Source organism: Suncus etruscus, chromosome 8 (assembly GCF_024139225.1).
Source record: "Suncus etruscus isolate mSunEtr1 chromosome 8, mSunEtr1.pri.cur, whole genome shotgun sequence".
Taxonomy (NCBI): Eukaryota; Metazoa; Chordata; class Mammalia; order Eulipotyphla; family Soricidae; genus Suncus; species Suncus etruscus.
The window spans coordinates 78,341,384-78,364,218 of NC_064855.1; the positions used below are offsets into that span (position 1 = coordinate 78,341,384).

At 36.4% G+C, this 22,835-nt stretch overlaps 1 protein-coding gene across 1 annotated transcript in view; it reads right to left on the bottom strand.

Annotated features, from left to right (window-relative positions):
- Positions 1-22,835, bottom strand: part of DIAPH3 (diaphanous related formin 3) — a 552,109-nt gene that overhangs the window by 475,783 nt on the left and 53,491 nt on the right. The window contains 1 exon segment of the mRNA XM_049778724.1: positions 18,740-18,907. Within this exon segment, the coding sequence (XP_049634681.1) occupies positions 18,740-18,907 (168 nt within the window).

Below are 22,835 nucleotides of genomic sequence, written 5' to 3' on the forward strand. Positions count from 1 at the left end.
TATGAGACATTGGCCATTAACTTCTAAGAAATCAAGTTATCAGAAAATATATTAAACTTTCTCATAGAAGATAAAACATATTTCATGTTCAATTTCAGAGGAGTTGAGTTAAACGTCTTCCAAAGGAGTTGAAGAGGGAGAGGGCTGTTAGAGGTTTAAGGTAGTCAGGCATCTTCATTTAATAAGCCCTTAACTTCAGGGAAAACCATCAACGTAAGACACTAAATTTCACATTGTCTAAACTCCATATAATAAAGTAAAAGACAAACTCATACTATTTAAATATCTGAGAATGCTAGTTGTAGGAAGCTGAAAAACGGATGCCAAGACTACAAGTCTAGTGTAGTTTCCAGGTTAATTATAAAGAGTCCCTTGTGAGCAAGTCACCAATTCTCACATTATTTAGTTTTAAATCTAAGGAAAATGTTCCTATCAGATATCTCCACTGTCTTAAGCCAGGTTCCCTAGAGGCAGCCTGAGGCAGAGAGTCAGGTAATGATTGAAAGGGATGCTTTCAGGATAAGTAATGACAAAAACAAACCTTAGTCCTTCAAGGGCTCAGTCATAAGAAAGCCTATCTTCAGCAGTGTTTTCACTCCCCCTTGAATTGCACCATCTAAAAAGAGAGGCTTGTGTACATAATATAAAGTAAATCAGTCATTGGCTACAAGGCTTGAAGTTCCTCAGCCAAATCTCTGGATAACAGTGAAGTTGTGGGGCTGGAGAAATAGCATAGAGGTAGGAGGTAGGGCATTTGCCTTGCATGCATCCCATATGGTCCCCCCGAGCGTGCCAGGAGTGATTTCTGAGCATAGAGCCAGGAGTAACCCCTGAGCACTGCAGGGTGTGATTCAAAAACCAAAAAAAAAGAAAAAAAAAGGTGAAGTTGTGAGTCCCTTGGAGCCAGCATTCAACTCAGCTCTATTGGACAAACTGCTGCATTAGCAGACCAAACGGTCTGTTAAGGGGACAAACAGGTTCACTAAAATCCAGTGTTCCTGAACCTTTTATACCCACAGACCAACACTTTAATTAATATTTTAATACTTAATTAATACTTTAATCCATCTGCCAACAAGATCATCAGACTGGCTAGCCAGGGCCATCCCCCAAAGAAGATGAGCCCCGCCCAAGGTCATGAGGAAAAATATATATATGGAAGGGATATAGGGAGGCTCCAGCTTTCTGATAATCCTTAAAATGATTGGCTCTTGTCTAGGAGTACCTTCCTACTGCTCCCTTGTCCTGCCTGGTATGGCCAGGTAGCTTGGGACAGGGTCTATGGAAATAGGCTTGTGAAGCCCTAACATGTAGCTTAGACCAAGTGGTCCTTACTAAATGGTGTCTCTCCCTGCTCAGAAACTGAGAAGAAGCCTGCCATGTGGCTTTTACAAAATGGCATCCCTCCTTGTTCAGAATTCAGGTCCCAACAGCTATTATAACCATTAGGTAAGAGAGCACAAGTTTCCAACCTATCTGCAACTTGTAGATTGGGGGCATCAGTCTGAGGAAGACCAGTGCACTTAATTGTGTAAACATGACACAATTAACAATAAAAACAAAATTTGTTTTAAAGATTAAAAACTAGAGACCACCAGATTTCCTAACCAAATCAAAAACAAAATGGGCCGGGAAGGTGGCGCTAGAGGTAAGGTGTCTGCCTTGCAAGCGCTAGCCAAGGAAAGATCGCGACCCTAGTTCGATCCCCGGGTGTCCCATATGGTGCCCCCAAGCCAGGAGCAATTTCTGAGCGCATAGCCGGGAGTAACCCCTGAGCGTCAAATGGGTGTGGCCCAAAGGCCAAAAACCAAAAAAAAAAAAAGAAAAGAAGAAAGAAAGAAAGAAAGAAAGAAAGAAAGAAAGAAAGAAAAAGAAAGAAAGAAGAAAGAAAGAAAGAAGAAAGAAAGAAAGAAAGAAGAAAGAAAGAGAAAGAAAAGAAAGAAAGAAAGAAAGAAAGAAAGAAAGAAAAAGAAAGAAAAAAGAAAAAAAAAAAGAGAAAGAAAGAAAGAAAAAGAAAAAGAAAGAAAGAAAGAAAGAAGAAAAAGAAGAAAGAAAGAAAGAAAAAGAAAGAAAGAAAAGAAAGAAAGAAAGAAAGAAAGAAAGAAAGAAAGAAAGAAAGAAAGAAAGAAATGTACTGTAGTTACAGATTTATTTTTCTTTCTATATTATCTTTTTTTCAAATACCCAGAGGGTAGAACATTCCTGGAGGTGTTACAATACCAAATTTATGCGTGGAATGGATGGAATAAGCTCCTTTTCCATCTTCACGCTCCAAATATCCATATTGTACTCACAGAGAGGATGTATCGGATATTAAACTGGTTATACTGAAGTTATACTAAGGAGGAGAATATGGGATGAATGCTGGGAATAGGATGGAGGGAGGACACCACTGGTAGTGGGAATCCCCCTGATTCAATGAACTATGTACCTAAAATACTACTGTGAAAGATTTGTAATTCACTTTGGTCACAATAAAAATTATTTTTTAAAAATTTCATGCAATTTAAAAAAAAAAGACCTAAAATGATAGTTTCAAGAAACCAATATGTTGATCCATGTGTAGGTAACTCATCAGATATCTTTTATAAATAAAATGCTGAGTAGATATACACATTATTGCCTAAGGCCTGCGTAATTTGAATGAGGTAAGGGAATGTGAGAGAGATAAACTACTCTTTAAGTGGAAAAGTTTAAGAGTAGGCTATTTAACTGAATAGGCCTTAAAAATATTTGACAAATTATCAAATAAAGTGTTAGTTTGATCTGAAGAATAATTATTCCTTTTGCTCTTAAAATTATATCAATATCTTAGCAACATACATTATGAATTAAATCATTTATAGCACTACCTTCATATACATGTGAAGATGGAGTTTTGCCTGGGGAAACCGGGAGTTGCAACATCAAAAAGTAATTTTGTTAGTTAATTACTTTCTAATTAAAAACGATACCTAAATTGAATCACTGTGCTGTTTCACTATGTGAGTCTAACTGGTGCAAGGAATAAAATTTTAAAAAAAGAACACTGCAAAAAGAATTCTAGTTGAAGGACACTCAAACAAAACAACTAGGCATGAGTCTTGAAAATAATCGAGGTCATGAAAGTTTAAGAGTTCCTCTTAAACTAGAGACTAGAAAGACACACAAACTAAACTCAAGTATGAAATTTGCTTGTGTTCTGAAATAGTGAAAAAGGTCATGAGTAGAAGCCAGGCATTACTTGAATGCAGTCTTTCATTTAGTCAGTTTTAATCAGCATTAATTTCTCAATTCTAGTAACTGCAACAAGGTTATATAAGAAGTTGATATTAAAATTTAAAAAGCAGGGGCCCGGAGAGATAGCACAGTGGTGCTTGCCTTGCAAGCAGCTGATCCAGAACCTAAGGTGGTTGGTTCGAATCCCGGTGTCCCATATGGTCCCCCGTGCCTGCCAGGAGCTATTTCTGAGCAGACAGCCAGGAGTAACCCCTGAGCATCGCCGGGTGTGGCCCAAAAAACAAAAAAAAAAAATTTTTTTAAAGCATACAAGTACTCCTGTATGTTGAAACTTTTATTAAGTTTAAAATAATTTTTAAAGTTTTTAAATGACTACTATGAAGATATACAACAAAATTCTGCTGTGGAAAATAATAAGAAAAATGGTACATCCCTTTAAACCAAATTTCTAAGTCTACTAAATAAAATATTTGCAGGGAACTTGGTCACAACAAACAGATTTGTTTGGAGGGAGGAAAATAAACCATTAATAAGACCAATCTGAGGGGCCAGAGTGATAGATAACACAGTCGAGTAAGTGGGTAGAGTAAGGCAGCTTGCCCAGGTTCAATACTAGGCATCCCATATGGTGCCCCAAGCCAACCAGGAGTAATTTCATAGCACAGAGCCAGGAGTAATTCCTGAGCACACCAGGTGTGGCCCAAAAATAAAAACAAAAACAAAAAAAATATCTAAATCTACAGTTGTTTTAAGATATGGATAATAACTCCTTTGAAGCATAAAGAACAGGCACTCAGCCAGAGAGATAGCATGGAGGTAAGGCGTTTGCCTTTCATGCAGGAGGTCATCGGTTCGAATCCCGGAGCCCCATATGGTCCCCCTGCCTGCCAGGAGCAATTTCTGAGCCTGGAGCCAGGTGTGACCCAAAATAAAACCACCAAAAAAAAAAAAAATGAACTGGCACTCCTTGGAATTTCCTAAAGCAAAGTTCTAAAGTTACTCCCATTCCTTCCTGTTTTTTTCCAAAGTTATCTGGGAATCTTTCTTCATACTCATTCTGCCAAAACCTCTTCTACAAAAATCTAGTACTACTCTGATCTTAACTAAAGTTAAGTTTTTTTAAACCAAGAAGTGTGCAAAACACTTAGAAGCATGATGTATTCCTTTGAAGTATTTTCTGTCTTCTTACTTATGAAAGAAATAAGTTTAAAGAGATTCTAAATAGACTGTAACCTATAACTTAAGTATGAATTTTTATCTCTCTTATCTCCATTCTGACTTCCTTACTTTCCACCATCATTTATTCCATCACCATTGTCCATTCATACATTATCATCACTCCATTTCTGGGACCAGAAAGATTTACAGAATAGGTAAGGTATTTGCTTGTACACAGCCAACACAATTTCCAGTCTAAGCATCACATATGATCCTCTGAGCATAGAGCCAGAAATAAGCCCTGCGCACTGCCAGATGAGAGTCAAAAACAAAACCTTTTGTGGTTTTTTTTTTTGATTTTGGGTCACACCAGGCAGCGCTCAGGGGTTACTCCTGGCTCTACGCTCAGAAATTGCTCCTGGCAGGCTTGGGGGACCATATGGGATACCAGGATTTGAACCAATGACCTTCTGCATGTAAGGCAAGCGCTTTACCTCCATGCTATCTCTCTGGACCCACAAAACTTTTTTCTGATTAAATAATTAAAATCTATTTTCCACTAGGGCTAATACTAAGTTATCACTTATGATGTTAATCTTTTGTGTTGACTTCTTCCATCTCATGCCTGGCCCCAACGTTTTGGCCTTTATACCACCAGCCAATGACCTTCATGCCCACTTTCCTCAGAAAAAGCCACATTGCAATTTTAAATTATGTAAAATCTGTTCCAAGATGTCATAATCTCCTTTTTGCTTTTCTCTGATTTCCCAAGCTTACATTTTTCCCCCAAGAGTTTACATTCTGGACCTCAATGAAATGCAAGGTGATTTGTTTTGGAGTTTTGATTTGTTTTGTTTTGTTTTGTTTTTGATTTGGGTTTTTGTTCTACCACTCACAGTCCTCAGGGCTTACTTCCAACTGCTCAGGGATCACTCCTGGTGATGCTCAAGGGATCAAATGCAGTGCAGGGGATCAAATTCAGGTCATCTCTGTGCAAGGCATGAGCCTTCCACAGTGTACTACCTCTCAGACCCATCCTCCAGCTCCTTAACCCCTCCCATTTTCTCACAAGCCAGCTAACTCTAAGAACTACAAAAATTAAAAAAAAAAATTTTCCCCATCAGTTTTAGCAATAAGCCAATTTCAATTTCCTCTGTAAATAAAACTTTTATTCCATTCCCATTTTACACATTTATTTGCACAGTAAGATTTCTGTATCAACTTTTCCATCTAGCCAAAATAAATCTGGATTCTCTTACCACCTAAAAGGACATTGCACATCAATTATCTTTTTTACCTGTTTCACTAAATTACTCTGTTGAGTTTTAATATAAAAGTATATTAATCATCAATGGATTAAAATTAAAAAGGGAGAAATCTGCCCTTAACCCCAGCTCTCCTTTATAACTTGCTTCTTCACCAGTAACTTTAAATTTTTCACTCTGACTTTTTCACAGTGCATACAGCACTTTGGTTACTCTTCAGATATTTGTTAAATGAGATGTATCAAAGGTTTCCAAATAGAATTTGCTAATCTTATTTCGGGGCAAACATAAAATGCAGGCAATTTTCTAGGAGATGGACCTGGAGCTAGAGATAATACTCACAGTCCCAGCCTAAAACAGTAACAAATTAGGTCCAGCTCCAGGGACAGAATTTCCAGGCAGTGAAAATGATACAGGTAAAATTGGACAAGCAAAAATTCCATCACATTTTTCGGGTATACTAACAGAACCACACACAAGCTCAGTGACCTGAAATAGAATCTGTACAGTTGAGCTCTATGCAGGATGCTTGACCAAGGGGTGAGCAGGGCTGAGATCCCACTCAATTCACTCACTAAGTTGTACTGAAATTCAAACGTTCAAAAGAACATTAAAACTAAATAACAGCAGCTATTCTTGACAGGAGCAATTATCCTTATCCTTTTCCCAAAGCCTAGGTAAGGACAGAAAGCATTAGCAGATAAGACAGGAATGTGCCTCAGGCTACCATGCTTGTCCTCACAGACTCATCCATATCACTGAATACTCTGGTACCCACAGGTCTACAGTCACTTCTATAAGCATGCTTCCCTGACTTCCTTTCCAATTAAAATTGCTTATAACCATGATAGCAAGATGGTTACTATAAGGACATCATTCAGTCAGCCATCTTCCTGCACTTCGACTTGCCTGATTAATACTTATGTAGCAATGAATGGGCCTTGCCATTATAGAGTGATTTGGGCACACATAGAGGAATGAAAACCACTTCAAATTTGCACAGACACCAAATGGATCCAAATAGTTCTTGCTCTGGATTGGATGGGACAAAGAATTCTATCTTTAGAGACTTTAACTTCTCCATCACTGACTGATATAATATGGTAAAATATTATATCATATAACATATAAATTACATGTAACATATTTAGTCTTTGGCAAAACTAAGAAGAATGAAAAGATAATTTTTTGAAGAAGATTGTCTCACTGGCATACTCAAGATGTTCAGAGCACAGCCCCAGCCAATAAGGCCTGCAGTTCAATGGAAAGGCCCAAGTGCTGGTAAGGCCTTACTGTGCCAGGGACCACCAGGGTTTCCAGAGCAGTACCCTGAGGTGTTTGGGGATCAGACAGGAGTCTGTCCCTCCCCCAAAAAAGCCCAGTCTTAATTTTTGTACAAATAGAAACAACTAGTAAAGAATGAAGGAAAAGCCAAGTAATGAATAATGAAGAGTGGGCATTTTTTTTTTCAACTAAATTATAAACATTAGCCTATTTTCATTCATGGATGCAGGCTTCACAAGACAGGGAGCTCATTAAATTTACATACATCAAGTTGAGTGGGATAGTTAACACCATGGAGAGTCAGATTAAATTTAAAGTGATTGACTATTTGAAGAATTAAGTGAATATATACAATCAGCAAGTTGTTGAAAATGGTCAGGTGCAAGATAATTCACTCAAGGAGAAAAAAAACACTGCAGTCAGTCAGGAACATGACTAGAGTTAATTTTAAGCTAGATACTGGAAAATTTAAGACTGGATCAAGTCATTCCTATGAATCAATAAATATAGCATTGGAAGGCAAAATCTGAAAGCACAGCAGCAACAAAGCCTAAAAGAATAATCAGCTCACTTCCGTAGTACTTTATGTTCTTATTTCAGGGGTTAAAGTGATTATAATTATTCTGGGAAGCAACCTGTTTTTTGTTAACATTTTATCACTACTGCCACTAATTTGTTAAGCATCTAAAAAGATCCACAGTAGTCTCCTACTAGCACTCATCAACTTATATGCACAATTTTATCCACATTGCTTCTGAAAGTAGAATCTGTCCTGGCCATTTCAAAGATCTATCTGATGTTTGTCCTAAGGAAGGTAGGTTTTTACTACCAGGCAGTTAACTGGTTAATAAAAACATATTACATGGTCTCATTCCAGGTCACATACTCTCAAATTGGCATGGACCATATTCATCAGACCTAGTTTTGCAATTTAAGAGTGTTTATTCTTAAATTTAAGCAAAATGCGAAGGCTCAAGTTAAATATATATATATATATGTGTATATATATATATATACACATATATATTTAAGCATGAATCTAAATTTAAATATTTTTCCTTTTTTGGGGGGCAGGGAGTGGCTTTTGGGCCACTCCTAGAGATGCTGCTTGCAAGGCAAACACCACTGTGCTATCTCTCCGGGCCCTTTTGACTAGTTTTTAACTATGCTGCTAAGTAAATTTTTAATAATATATTGTTAATAGGAATACTATTTTAAAGGGTTTTTTGTTTTGGTTTTACTAATAATGAGACCTGAGTTTTCACTTCTCTATCAACAATGGCTTTGTTCAATGCCCCTCAAAATAATAAAAATACATGGTCAGATGGCTAGCTCATTAACAGGATAGCAGCCAGAAAAGGACATTTACCCAGTTAACTGGTAATCACTCCAACACTGACCAAATACTCTGAATCGAGCTTTAAGGTAAACTGACTCAATTTGAAACAAAATTTCAATTATCCTAATGCCAGTTTGAGCATGCTTAGTGTGCACAAAGACACACTGACGCAGTGTGTCACACACATGCTAGTGTACACACACAGACACATACATGCACACACACAAGAATAACATACACTTAAATTTTAGCAGATAGTCTAATGAACTGATTTTGTAGAGAGCTACAAAATTAATTTGTTTTGAATATAATCTGCTGGAACAGCAATTATAAGTAAGCACCCACAAGCAGAGACAATAGCTATGGAACAGATCAGGTAAGACTACTGTCACTGAGAAAAGGGTTTTTATTTTCCATTTGCTTCTAGTTTTCCAAAATTAGTGACTATATATAAATAAATCCACACACATCATATTTCCAACCCTGGGTGAGTAGATCTGAAGCAGGGTGGCTGCATGAAATATTCCAAACCAGGCTAAGGGCGAAACATGTGTAGTCTGCCAAATCTCTACCTCATATTGAGAATGAACTGCCTGCCTAAAAAGTCATTTTTTATTGAGTACCGAGACCACTCCCAGAAAGGGGAGTAAGGAGATAGATTGAGGGTAGATAGCTCAGACTATCCTGACCCTGTCCCATTAGTTTGCTTGAGACATATAAGAAAATCTTTGTTTTGGAGTACACCAAGTTATAAACAAACATATATAAAGGAACCAGGAATGGTCTTTATTTTGGGTAAAATAAGGTATAATCTAGCAGCCATCTCTTTGTAATTACCTAAAGCAAAAGTGGTTATTTCATTTGCTATTGACTTTTCTTTAAAGATAGAATATACCTATACACTTAACACTAGTCATTTTTTGTAAATTCTCCTCTCAAATATGTAGTCAACATACACAATGAACTACTACTACTCAGCTATTAGAAAAAGAAAAAAGAAAGAAAAAAAATGTTGCCATTTGCAGCAACTTAAAACTGGAGAGGATCATGTATGTATGCATGTGTGCATGTCATCTATAAACAAAGAAACAACCAACAAAACAAAATAAAAACCAGCCCTTATATTGTGGCTTCATAACTGCCAATATCAACAGGGGAAGAAGTACAATAGACTACAGTGGAGAGCTGTTGGTATTTTGATAATGGCAGACATTGTACAGTAAGATGCATTTGAAGAGGTGTGGACCTGTGTTCCTAAAACATAGTGCTGAAAACCCACGTTACTTAATAAAAAAAAAAAAGAAAGTTCCCCTCTCCAACCATTTTATTGGTTCAACAATCTCCCACCAGGCAAAATTCAATGCTCCTAAATCATTTATTTTCTCATTTATCTGGATCTAGAAGAAACAACTAAGCATTGACATTATACCCTCTGACAAACAAAACCCATGAATCAACTTGACAATTGCCTTACACTAATACTCTTCCTCCTCCCCCTATTTGGATTATTATTTCAATCGCTTGTTAAACTACCTTTTCCCTACATTTTTCCATTTCTACCTAAAGGAGAAAGAAAAGAGAGATTACTAATAGATTTGAAACAAAGCACTCCACAGACACATTTTATCTGTCAAACCTAAATATATTTATTATAATTTATGAAAAATAAAGAATGTCCATGACAGAGAAAAGTAGACTTTCAAAGATTACTAATACTTGAACTGTTGATAGAAATCTATAGCAAACACATGGAGAATTAACACAAAGCAGTTTTGTTGGTTCATTTTTCCATTAGAATATGGACAATTCATAAGATAACACAATTTCCCTACGAGCTAGACAAGTATTATCTAGTTTAAAACAGTGACTATTATTATTATGTATTTATTTATCTAAGTGGACAGCTAAGCATCAATCTATAACACCAAAGATTACCGTATTTTCCAGCGTATAAAACGACTTTTGAAACCAAAAAGAGTCATCGAAATTGGAGGTCATCTTATACGCCGAGTATATCCTGAAAAGTGTTTCAATATGCCGCTAAATGAAAATTGTCTGAATATTGCCACAAAACGAATTTTCCAACTCGATCCTGCACCAATCACTGCAAGGCTGCTCGGACCGCCTCTCTAACTCAGCCAATCCAAGCAGGTTTTTGATGCATGCAAATTAGACAATGTTCTGGACCCGAATCTACACTGTCAAAAGCCTGCTCAGATTGGCCAGAGTCAGAGAGGAAGTATATTACAGTCTAACCTTTGAACCTTTGCTTGTTGTGATTGGCTCACTGTGGTACATACAGTTGCAGCACAGGAACATTCTGTCTGTTACAGCGAATCTAGGCCTAAACCTATGTTTTAACTGCCAAATTAGGGGGTCATCTTATACGCCCAGTCATCTTATACGCCGGAAAATACGGTAAAAAGAAAAGCAAAGTTGTCCTTGTTGAGGTAAAAAGAAAAGCAAAGTTGTCTTTACTAAGAATGAAGAGTTGCAATAGAGAGTAAGTTTAGCAAGATGTGCCCTTCTACCAATCAGAGAAGAAAGTAAACATACTTAGTTACATTTGCCTTTGCAGTTCACTTAAGCTCTTTCTTCCTCGAAACATTAAATTGCAAAACATCTCAACATCTGAACTGACTACAAAATTAAGAACACGGGTGCTCTCAGTATGTAACTTTGTACTGATGTCTATCACTGACTAGTTTTACCAAAGCAGAAGAAACAGAAGTGATAGGACAAACATAACTGAACATACAGTAAGTTCTATGAAGATAATAAAGAACAAAATGAATTAAAATAAATGTTTATAAAATATAGATCTTAAGAAAAAATATATAGATCTTATAAGAGTATTAGAACACTGACAAAAATGTATCTTACATAGTTACTAATTTTATCAGTAGCAAAGTAAATTGCTTAAAGAATAAAAATTAGTATTATACTAATTATACTGGAAGATCAGTCTAGTGAAGAACCAGGCAATTTCACAGAAATGTTTTAAAAAAATGTAAAGGGGAATAATTGTTTTAATAAATATATTTGGTAAAGAATATATTGTTTTCTGGGGTAGAAGAAAGGGAGCATTAAACTTGTCATATTAATCTTCAGTTTGAAGGAAAAGTAAAGGAATAGCAGTTACTGGTTGGATAGCACAATGAACTTTTCAAAATTTTCAGTAAAAAGTAGCATCTCAGTTTCCCTTATGAAAATTCCTCTTAGTTATTATTTTTGGAGTAAAATGTGTATAAAAAAATTTATTATCAAGCAGCCAGCTTAACCTTATTCATTATAAGGTTTTACAGAGAGAGAGAGAGAGAGAGAGAGAGAGAAAGAAAGAGAGAGAGAGAGGAAGAGAAAGTAAGAGTGAGAGAGAGAATATAAAACAAAAGAGGTAAAGAAAGGAAAGAAAAAGAAAAGAGTAGAAAAAGAAAGAACAGGGGCTGGAGAGATAGCATGGAGATAAAGCGTTTGCCTTTCATGCAAGAGGTCATCGGTTCGAATCCCAGCGTCCCATATGGTCCCCTGTGCCTGCCAGGAGCAATTTCTGAGCATGGAGCCAGGAGTAACCCCTGAGCACTGCCGGGTGTGACCCAAAAACCACAAAAAAAAAAAGAAAAAGAAAGAACAAAGACAACACAAGAACAAGATAAAAGAGGAAAACTGAAAAAAGTCCAAAGTGGAAGAGAAGTTCAACTCTCATATGCAACATATTAAACACAGAAAATACTAAAGATCTGCTAAAAAAAAAATTAAGATAGAAAACCAATAAATTTAAAAGCTAAAAAAAACTGTCATATGTCTACATACGATGAATAAGAAAATGTAATTTTAGATCCATTTACAAGCTCATCTAAAAGTAATGAGAATAAACCTAAAGTGAAAAAACTTGAAAATTAAAAACTACAAATTGTTTTAAAAAAATATATACAAAGAAATGATACTCCATGTCTCCATGTTTGTGAATTGAAAGGATCAACATGGTAAAATGTACCACTCTATCCAAAGCATTCAATTCAATGTAATCACTATTCAAGCCCCACTACATTGATAAAGAAAATAGAATAAATATTATATTCACATAAAACCACAGGACCCCAAACAACTAAAACAATTCTAACAACTAAGAAATGAAGGAGCCATGATGACCAATTTCAAACTACACTACAAAATTATCATTGTAATAACAGTATGGGAGCATGAGACAAAAATCAAAAAAAGACATACATACAGATCAATGGATTAGAACTGATATACTAAAATTAAATTCTCATAGACTTTTCTAGAAGAAAAGCCAGGAGCATAAAATGGATAAGGCAGTCTCTTCAACAAATACTGTTTGGAAAACTAGTCACATGCAAAAAAATAAAAAGTTGGGCCAGAGAGCTGGTTCAAAAGAATAATACCCATGCTTTGCGTGCTGGGGGTCTGGATTCAACACGCAATCACTGCTTGCAACAGGGAGGAAAATAAGAAATGCAAGGAAGGGGAGGAGGGGAGAAAGGAAGGTAGTAGAGGAAAGAGAAGAGGGGGAGGAGGGAACAAAAAGGAGGGTGAGAAGAGGAAAAGGAGGATCTCAATATCATGCACCAAAGTAATTCAAGATGAAATGACCTCTGCAATACATTTAAGGATTTAACATCAATAGACAAGAGGGAAAAAGCAAAAGAAAATGTTGCTATATAGAAATCTTCTGCATGTCAAAGGAAACCATGATATAAGCACAATAAATATGAAGATATTATAAAAAATAAAGAAGCCAACATTTGCCAACAGGGATGGTACTGTATTATGCTGTGTGATGTTACACAGACAAAACAAAACTAATGAACAAAGGAAAACATGTTTTTAAACTCAAAAAACTAAATATTGGTTACCAGGATAAAAATTAATATGTAAGTCATGAGGTGCCAACCACATCAGTTAGGCTAAAAACTTAACATTTTAAGGGAACATAACCTAGTACATACAAATACTGATTTATCATACTCTTCAGCTGTCATATACCAATAACACTTCAATAATGTTAAACCAATGGTACATATATACTGTTTACATATGGTTCTCAACTATTTCATGTATCTAAGATCCATAGATAAATCACTTTGGGCTTTCAGATAATATTATTTCCACCAAAAGACAAACAAAGGCGCTTATGAAAAAGTTTAACTGAAAAATCCTACTTTATAAAAGGCACACTTAAACTACTACCCAGAGACCAAGTAAATCAATTTCCTAAAAGTGAATTGAGTACAAATGCTGAAGTATTGCACTATACTTCGAATTCATTAAATAATCAAGTCAGCACACTGTCTCTCAAAGGACTGTGCTGAGGAGGAAAAAGAGGTGCTCATCACAAACAGTTTTTACCCAAGTGAAGATTAAACACCTTGGAGAATTTTAAATGATCTCTTTTTTTATTTACTCAATGTTTAAACAAACATTCCAAGAGCAAATTTTACAGGGTATTTAAAAGTCTAGATATAAATGCTTACAGTTATAAAACGGATCTGATCTCTTTGAGAACTGGCCTAGAGAACTGACTTGAGAGGAGAGGACCATCACACAATAATTAAAGGAAGCAAACATTGATGGAGAGTTTGAGGTTGGAACACTGAATGCTTGGGACCCTATCATTATTAGTATTATAAATCACAGTGATTCATAATATTAAAAGTGAGAATCAAAATTTAAATGACCGCGTTTCTTATAACTTTCTTCCCAAAAAAATACATCAATAAAAACTGTAAGAGAAAGCCAAAAAAATAAAATCCAATGTCATCTAGGATTTTCTGGAGACACAGAACTTTAAAATTTGTCCATCTTGTGGTGGCCTCAAAGGCCATAGAAATTTAAAGGGGGAAAAAACAGAAAACAGAAAGACCCTTTCCAACTTCAGAATCACCCCCAGCTTTTCTGAAATGTACCAGAAATGGTCAAGAAGTGAAGAAAAGGACCTATCTTATAGTGATCCTATAATTCATGAGGAAATTGGACAGCCCAAAGAATGGAGCAATTTCATTTTACTACTCAGTAAAGTGAATAGATCTTCTGATAACAGGGAGATTCAGATAAGATTTAACAAGTTCTTTAGCCCAATCATTCAACACATATTCATTGCCATACTTCTTTTTTTTAAATAATTCTATTACCACTTACCTGTACACAAATGTATTATGAGCTAATTTGTAATACAGTCTTTAATTTAAATAAGGTAATTTATAAATATGTATATATATATATATCAATACCATCTATCCTGCATACACTGTTAAAATTTATATTCTTAGCCTTCTCTTGTCCAAGTAACAGGAAAAAAAGTACTTCTAAAATAATCTCATTCAAAACAATACCATTAACTACATTGAGTAATGGCTGGTAGTAAAATGCAGCCTTTGCAAATGTTCAAAGTCAATACCATCTCACTCTACCTACTTAGCTTTAGCCATTACAATCAAAAGAAAAAAACAGAGATCAGAGAGATAGTACAGCACAGGTAGGACTCTTGGCTCAAACACAGCTGAGCTTGCCAGGAGTAAGGGTTGAGTACCACTGTTTGTAATTCCCCCAAAAAAAAGAAACTACTCCCAAATGTACTGAAAATCCCATATGGAATCTCATGGATAATTTATGGTTCGTTTTTTGTTGTTGGTTTTTGTTTTTTTTTGGGGGGGGCACACCCAGCGGCACTCAGGAGTTACTCATGGCTCTACACTCAGAAATCACTCCTGGCAGGCTCGGGGGACCATATGAAATGCCAGGGATTGAACAAAGTCCGTCCCAGGTCAGCTGCATGCAAGACAAATGTCCTACCACTGTGCTATCACTTGGGCCCCTCTAAATGAATAATTTAGATGAGTGGTTCCACATATTGTTCATTGATGAAGTAAAAAGGGCTCTTTCCTATCAAATTCTCAAAAGACAGCATTAGGAGTACTACTTTACCACAAGCCTCGATGCAGGGCAACAAAAGTTTTTTGTTCTATACAAAAATTATATTTAACTAAAGGTAACCAGAGTTAATAAGGACTCATAATTAACTGAAACCCCAACTAGGATTTAATCAAATAATGACAAAATAGGAAAGCGTTTAAAAAAGGTAGGTTGGGTGGGGGGGAAGGTAGGTTGGTGTTTAAAATAAACACACACACACACACACACACACACACACACACAGAAATTCAAGAATTAGGAATCACTAACTCTAACTTAAAATTTTGTGAAAAAGCAAACTGGACTTTTTGGGAGAACAGTGGTCATCTAATGCTCCATTTGTAATGCTGGACATAAAAACTTAAACAGTAAAAAAATAAAACAATATAACAGGAAATACAACATCATGTTCTAGCTAAAAAATAAAGGAGCAGCTATTAATTAACATTTTTATGTGTGCAGTTTCAAAGAACATCTTAACATATAAAAAAATAAAATGGACAAATTTCCCTAAAAACTGAAGTTAAAAGTCAATAGGTGAAAAAATGAACATAGTGCCACAGAAAGGCATCCAAATTATTTCAGAATATGCCCCCAAATCATTCCAAACTAATTTTTTCAACATCTAATTATTCACCCAGTACTTATATATATGCCAAATATCTTTGCTCATTGTTGTTTCCTTATCTTAAGAGAAAAATCCTTCTGTTACTTCAAATCCAATCCTAAATTAAATCATGCCTCTTCGTTTTCCTCCTCACTAAATTTTCCAAGACCACTATTATGCTGTTTCCATTTTCATTTCCACAAAGTAAATGAAGCATCTCAAAAATGAGGGCAATTTATCTATTCTTTTAATGAGTTTAATCATTAAATATTACCTCAGGCATTTTTTACTTTTCTTTAATATTTTTTTCTTGGGGTGGGAGAGCAGAATGATAGGACACACCTGTCAGTGTTCAGAGCTTACTCCTAGCTCTGCACTCAGGAATTATTCCTATAGGGCTTGAGGGACATATGGGATTTCAGAGAGTAAGCCCAGGTCTGCCACTTGAAGAGCAACTGCCCTGCCCATATATTATCTCCCCAGTTCTAACTTTTCAAATATATTTGTTCTGAATATTAAGACAACCTATGCCTAAGAACAATATATGTTGCATTAAATACTCAGATAAAATTAGCATTCATTTCATGATACATGTTTTGAATACCTAACAGATATTGGTTATTTGTCACACTATTTTATCTGGCTTAAAAACTAGGACATGGAGTGTGAGAGAATGGCCAATTTTCAGAGTCAGCTAAAGGAAGATGAAAACAGAGGGTAGGGCATTTGTCTTGCAGGTGGCTGATGTGGATTTGATCTCCAGGACCACATATTGTCCTCTAGGACTACCAGGAGTGATCCCTGAGTGTAGCATTAGAAGTAAACTTATTTCTTGAAATAGTGTTTTGTAGATTTCTTTGTAAGATCACATCTGATAAGGGGTTAAAATCTAAGACATAAATTAGTAGATAAGATATAGATTGGTAGAGCTTAAGAAAAACCATCTAACTCCATAAAAAAAAAAAATAGGAAGAAGAAATGAACAAGCATTTCCTCAAAGAAGAAATACAGATGGCCAAAAGGCATATAAAAAAATGCTCTGTATCATTAATCACCAGGAAGATGGAAATCAAAACAATGAGATGTCACCTCACACAACAAATGGTTGTATACCACATTTGCCAGTGTATAAGATGACTGGGCATATAAGACGACCCCTAATTTTGCAGTTAAAACATAGGTTTAGGCCTATATTCGCTGTATCAGACAGAACGTTCCTGTGCTGCAACTATATGTACCACAGTGAGCCAATCACAACAAGCAAAGGTTCAAAGGTTATACTATAATAGACTTCCTTTCTGACTCTGGCCAATCTGAGCATGCTTTTTACAGTGTAGATTTGGGTCCAGAACATTGTCTAATTTGCATGCATAAAAAGCCTGTTTGGATTGGCTGAATTAGAGAGGCGGTCCGAGCAGCCTTGCAGTGATTGGTGCAGGATCGAGTTAGAAAATTCGTTTTGTGGTAATATTCAGACAATTTTCATTTAGCGGCATATTGAAACACTTTTCGGGATATACTCGGCATATAAGATGACCCCCAATTTTCGATTGACTTTTTTTGTTTCAAAAGTCGTCTTATACGCCGAAAAATACGGTACATCAAAAAGAACAACTGTGGATGTTGGGGAGAAAGGGTTCTCATTTATTGCTGGTGGGAATGTAGACTGGTCCATCCTTTTTTGGAAAACAATATGGATTTCCCTCAAAAAAAATAAAAGTTGAGCTTCCATATGAACAAGCAATAACACTCAAAGGAATATACCCTAGAAACTCAAATACACAATGCAGAAGAGCCTGCTGCATTCCTATGTTCATCATAGCACTATTCACAATAGCCGGAATCTGGAAACAACCCAAGTACCCAAGAAACTTATCAGTGGATAAAGAAACAGTGGTACATCTATACAATGGAATACTATGTAACAATTAGTAAAATGAAGTCATGAAACTTGCTTATACATGGGTGGCTATGGAGAGTATTATGCCGAATGAAATGAATCAGAGGGAGACAAATAGGCATAGAACCATCATACTTATTTGTGATAGATTAAAAACAATAAAATGGTGTGATAGCAATACCCAGACTATAGAGATTAGGGCCAAGACTGGTTCAAGTAGGAAGCTTGTCACAAAGAAGGAAGAGCACAGTTTGGAAATGATCATACTGGACAAGAACTGGGTGCTAAAAGGAAATAAAGTGATATGCATGATATCCCTTCAGTAACAATATTGCAATACAAAACATCTAAAAGAAACAAAAAAGAAGAGAGAGAGAACTGTTTGCCACTGAGTCAGGCAGGGAGGAGGGCAAGGGAGAAGGCATACTGGGGATACTAGTGGCAGTAAATGTGCACTGGTGAAGGGGACTGTACACAATAACTTAAAAATCAATCATAAAAAAAATCAATCATAAACAATTCTGTAACTGAATAAAATGTAACTATATTATGAACAACCTTGTAAACCAGTGCTTAAATAAAGTAATTTTAAAAAATATAAAGAACACCTGAGCACCAATGATTATGGCAAAAAAGGAGAATAAATAAAATAAAATGCAACAGAACCCAAACAAACCACCTAATCCAGTGAATTCCATTCATCAGCTCAGGCACTGGGATGTTAGACCAGTCCCTGGATGCATGTTTAATATAGTTGAAAACCACTAACTTATCTATTCAAGACAATATTTACTATTTGATTTTTAGAACATTTATGTTTTTTAATAGTTTATACTAAATTTTCAAAGCCAAATTAGCACAATATTCCTTGGGTTTGTCTTTTTGTTATTCTAATTCTCTCATGTCTAAAATGTTATAATTAGCTGACAAGTCACCCTATGGAACACACATTCCCCAAGATGTTTAATGTTCCATCAACATGAGCAAAAGTCTTTTATATCAAATAGAATTTTGTAAAGAATCAAGTTTCTTACCATCATCTTTTCAAATAGTTCTAAGACTTCGTGTGCTGACAACGGCTTTGGAATGTTTTCTGCCATCTCTGATGAACCATCGTTACTTGCAAATGCAGTCTTCAAACTGGAAATTGGGGGTCTCTCTTTCTTGCTTCCTGGAATTCTTATGCTAGCAAATTTGTCCAACTACAAAGTGGCAAAAATAGAAAGAAACATGCACAGAAGTAAGTAGTTGATTATCTTACAACATGTGATTCCCAAAATGAAAAATATTAAAAGACTGATCATATTATGAATGTGATTTTATCAGGAATCTCCACAAATATATGTAGAAAGATATTACAGATATATATATGAGTAATATATTTTCGATAACCATTTTGTCAGGTATGCCAATCATATTCAAAGATTACTTATAATCATAAAATTACAACTTGGAAATTCTGAAAACAGGAGGCTTTTGTTTTACAGATTAGCAAACTAAGAAGTATTATAAATATAACTTCGTTAATTAACAATCAAACTAACATTCTAGATACTGCCCAGTCCCCTTTGCCCAATGTGTTTGTTTGTTTGTTTGTTTGTTTGTTTTTGGGTCACATTCGATTGTGCTAAGGGGTTACTCCTGGGTCTGTACTCAGAAATCAATCCTGGCAGGCTCGGTGACCATATGGGATGCCGGGATTCGAACCACCATCAGTCCTGGGTCGGCTGTGTGCAAGGCAAATGCCTTACTGCTGTGCTATCTCTCTGGCCCCTGTCCAATGCCTATCTTTTGTAATGAATTTTTGAGAAGTTCGGTAGTACTGGGATAATTGGAGATACAGAGGTGGTTCAGCGCAAGTCATGCAGTGTCAGAGATCAAACCTAAAGCCCCCATAAATTCCAGCCATGCAGTCCAACCCTGTAAGCTAACTATCTCTCTGGCTCTTCAATGACGTTTTCTTTTAATTTTTTTTAATTAGTTTTGGGCCACACTCAATTGGCCTCAGGACTTACTCCAAATTCTGTACTCAAGAATCATTCCAGTGGATCTCAGGTCATAATGGTGCTAGGGATTGAATCTGGGTCAGTTGAGTGAAAACCTGCTGCACTATGTCTCTGGATTATGTCTTAAGTATTTGCAAATTTTAAATCTCACTTAAAGCTCCATAGCTTCTATTTCTGTTCAAGAACACACTTCTTTATTTACTCAGGGTAGGGTAGCTACAGTCTCAATAAATAAAGCTGCATTTTGTTGATATTATTCTTTCTACAACTAAATCAAATCCTTCACTGATAAGATTGAACAAAGACTAGTGTACAGTATCTGTTTTTCATTGAAAACTGACTTGAATTTTACAGGCTCTATTTCTCAGAGTCCAGATTCATACAGTGCTTAAAGTTTTAATTAAAAAGCAAAAATAAAAAATCTTAAGCGGATACTAGTGCTATAAAAAATATGATTCTTCTATGTATTTTTCAGCATAACTGTAAGCATTATGAAATATGGACAAGTTTATTCAATGTGCCACTAGCAAAAGTAATCACTTAAATGTATATTAAGTTAAAAACTCAGTTCCTTAGTTACAACAAAGCCATATACCAAGTCTCAAAAATCATAGGACTAATGACTCCTGCATGGGCCAGAACATATGCAGAACCTTCCTATCATCATAGAGAATTCTTTAAATAAAGCTAGTATAACCTATTAAAGAAAAAAATCATGACACTTAGGTCACAGTATTGATTCTTCTCTTCACTGAAGAAATAGTATTTTTTCAATGAATGAGATATAAAGGCAATAATGGTTATTTTTCAAACCAGCTCTTTAAATCACTATGAATATAAAGTCTAGAAAATATATGTACTACACTCACATGGTCCACGTAACATGACACTGTTAAAGTGCTAGAAAGATGACACCTTCCACCATTCTCATCCTAACAGAACAAACCAGACAGCTTACAAAATCAAGGTTGCTATTGTTTGCAGCCCGTGGGGGAACTGAGGACACAACAAAACTTGTAAAAAATTCATACCAGGAATTGACAAACTGCTTTATCCTGTTTATCCCTGACAAACAGCTGGAGAAGTTAAACAAGGGTAAAGAAAAAATGAATTTTTCATGAAATAGTGACATCTGCAGGGGCGCTGATATAAGATTAAAATTCCAGGGAGCCCCTGTCATGAATCCTCAGTCAGGTGGGAGTCCATACCTACTACTCATCAGCTGCTAGGGAAGCATATGGATGGCTGGGCACAGAGGTAGAGAAGCCATTCCATTTGGAGCAACTGTCCTCTGAAGACTTCAGACTCAGCAGTGACCTGAGAGCAATCCCAACAATGCACTCCAGGTCACACAGAGAATACTTGTCAGCTACTGATGGGAGAATAAGGGTAGGTGGCAAATAAAAGATTTCTTGAAGAAGCAGAACCAAAAAAAAAAAAAAAAGACATACATTAACTCTAAGAGTTAAAAGGACTTAAATGCAAAAGAAAGCCTGCAGTGTGGAGCTAGCTGTTCAGTTGTGAAGTCAAACAGACTGTCAGAACCTGATTTGTTCTCTGCCCTTATCCTCTAAACCAGGTAAATGCCAGGTAACTGCAGCCACCTGCAGATGCACTCAAACTCGTATAACACCCAGCACAAAGCCAGCTCAACCCAGAGAAGCACATTGACTTGTCCACACCTGCATTCCAGCAGCTGAAAGGGATGGGATAATGACCTTTCTTAAAAGCAAATATTACTTAAGTAAATATTGACCCTTAAACAAAGAAATTGTTCACCACACAACTAAGTACTACTAGACACACAAAGAGAAAAATGTGACCCATAACCCAAAGATGTAGATCTTAAGATGACCCAAATGATATAGTCAGCATTTAAAAATTTGCAAAATGGCTTCTAGGTAACATGCAGAAAAGCCCTGATGACTTGCGGCAATTCAGTGGAAAAGTCAGGACAACTAGAGAGAGTGATTTGTTTTGAGAGTTTTTATTTTATGGGGGAAGGGATCTCAGTGGAGGCCTCCCAAACAGAATTCTGAAGACTGGGGGACACTCTCAAATATACTCAGCCAACAGGGAAAAACAACTCAGTGCTGGAACTGAGGATTGGATACAGCTTAGTCTCTATGGTATCTGGGACCAGCAGGGCCACCTAGGCAGTACTTAGGGTGCAAGGGATTGAACTGGAATCCCATGCACAGTATGTACCCTTTTGTGTGTGTGTGTGTGTGTGTGTGTGTGTGTGTGTGTGTGTGTGTGTGTGTGGTTTTTGGATCACACCCGGCAGTGCTCAGAGGTTTTTCCTGGCTCTGTGCTCAGAAATTGCTCCTGGCAGGCACGGGGGAGGGGGGGGGGGAACCATATGGGATGCCGGGATTCGAACCGATGACCTTCTGCATGAAAGGTAAACGCCTTACCTCCATGCTATCTTGCCGGCCCCACAGTATGTACCTTTAAGCTTTGTGCTCACTAGCCTCAGGAAAAGGTTTGTTGTTTTGTGTTGTTTTTTTTTTTTTAAATTAAGTCAGACCTATTAGAAAAATGCATACTGGGGGGGGGGGGGAGAAAAGAAAAATGCATACTAAGAAGAGAATCCATTAGATGGGCTTGTTAAGTTTTTACTAACAGTAAAAACTTGGACATTGCTCAGGAAAGAAATGATGAACCTAAACACAGACCAACAGAAAATAAACAGGGGCAGGAATGGTAGAACAAGGGGTAGGTCATTTGCCTTGCACGCGCTAACTTAGGACAGACCATAGTTCAAATCCCCGGGTGCCCTATATGGTCCCCCAAGTCAGGAGTGATTTCTGAGCCCATAGCCAGGAGTAAACCCTGAGCTTCACAGGTGTGGCCCAAAATAAAAAAAAAAAAAAAAAAAAAAAAAAAAAACACAAAGTAAACAAAAACAAAACAATGCCAAAGTGAATGAAAATAAAAAAAAAAGGGAAGATCTGTGAGAGAATGAAAATGGCCATAACACTCAGTAATCAGCATCAGAAATAAGAGTCTGAGGGTGGTATAAAAAGACATTTCAGGGGATAAAATGGCAAAATCCAAGAAGTATATAAAACATAAGCCCCATACAAAGGTACTTACTAGACAAACTTAAAAGGGCCAGCCA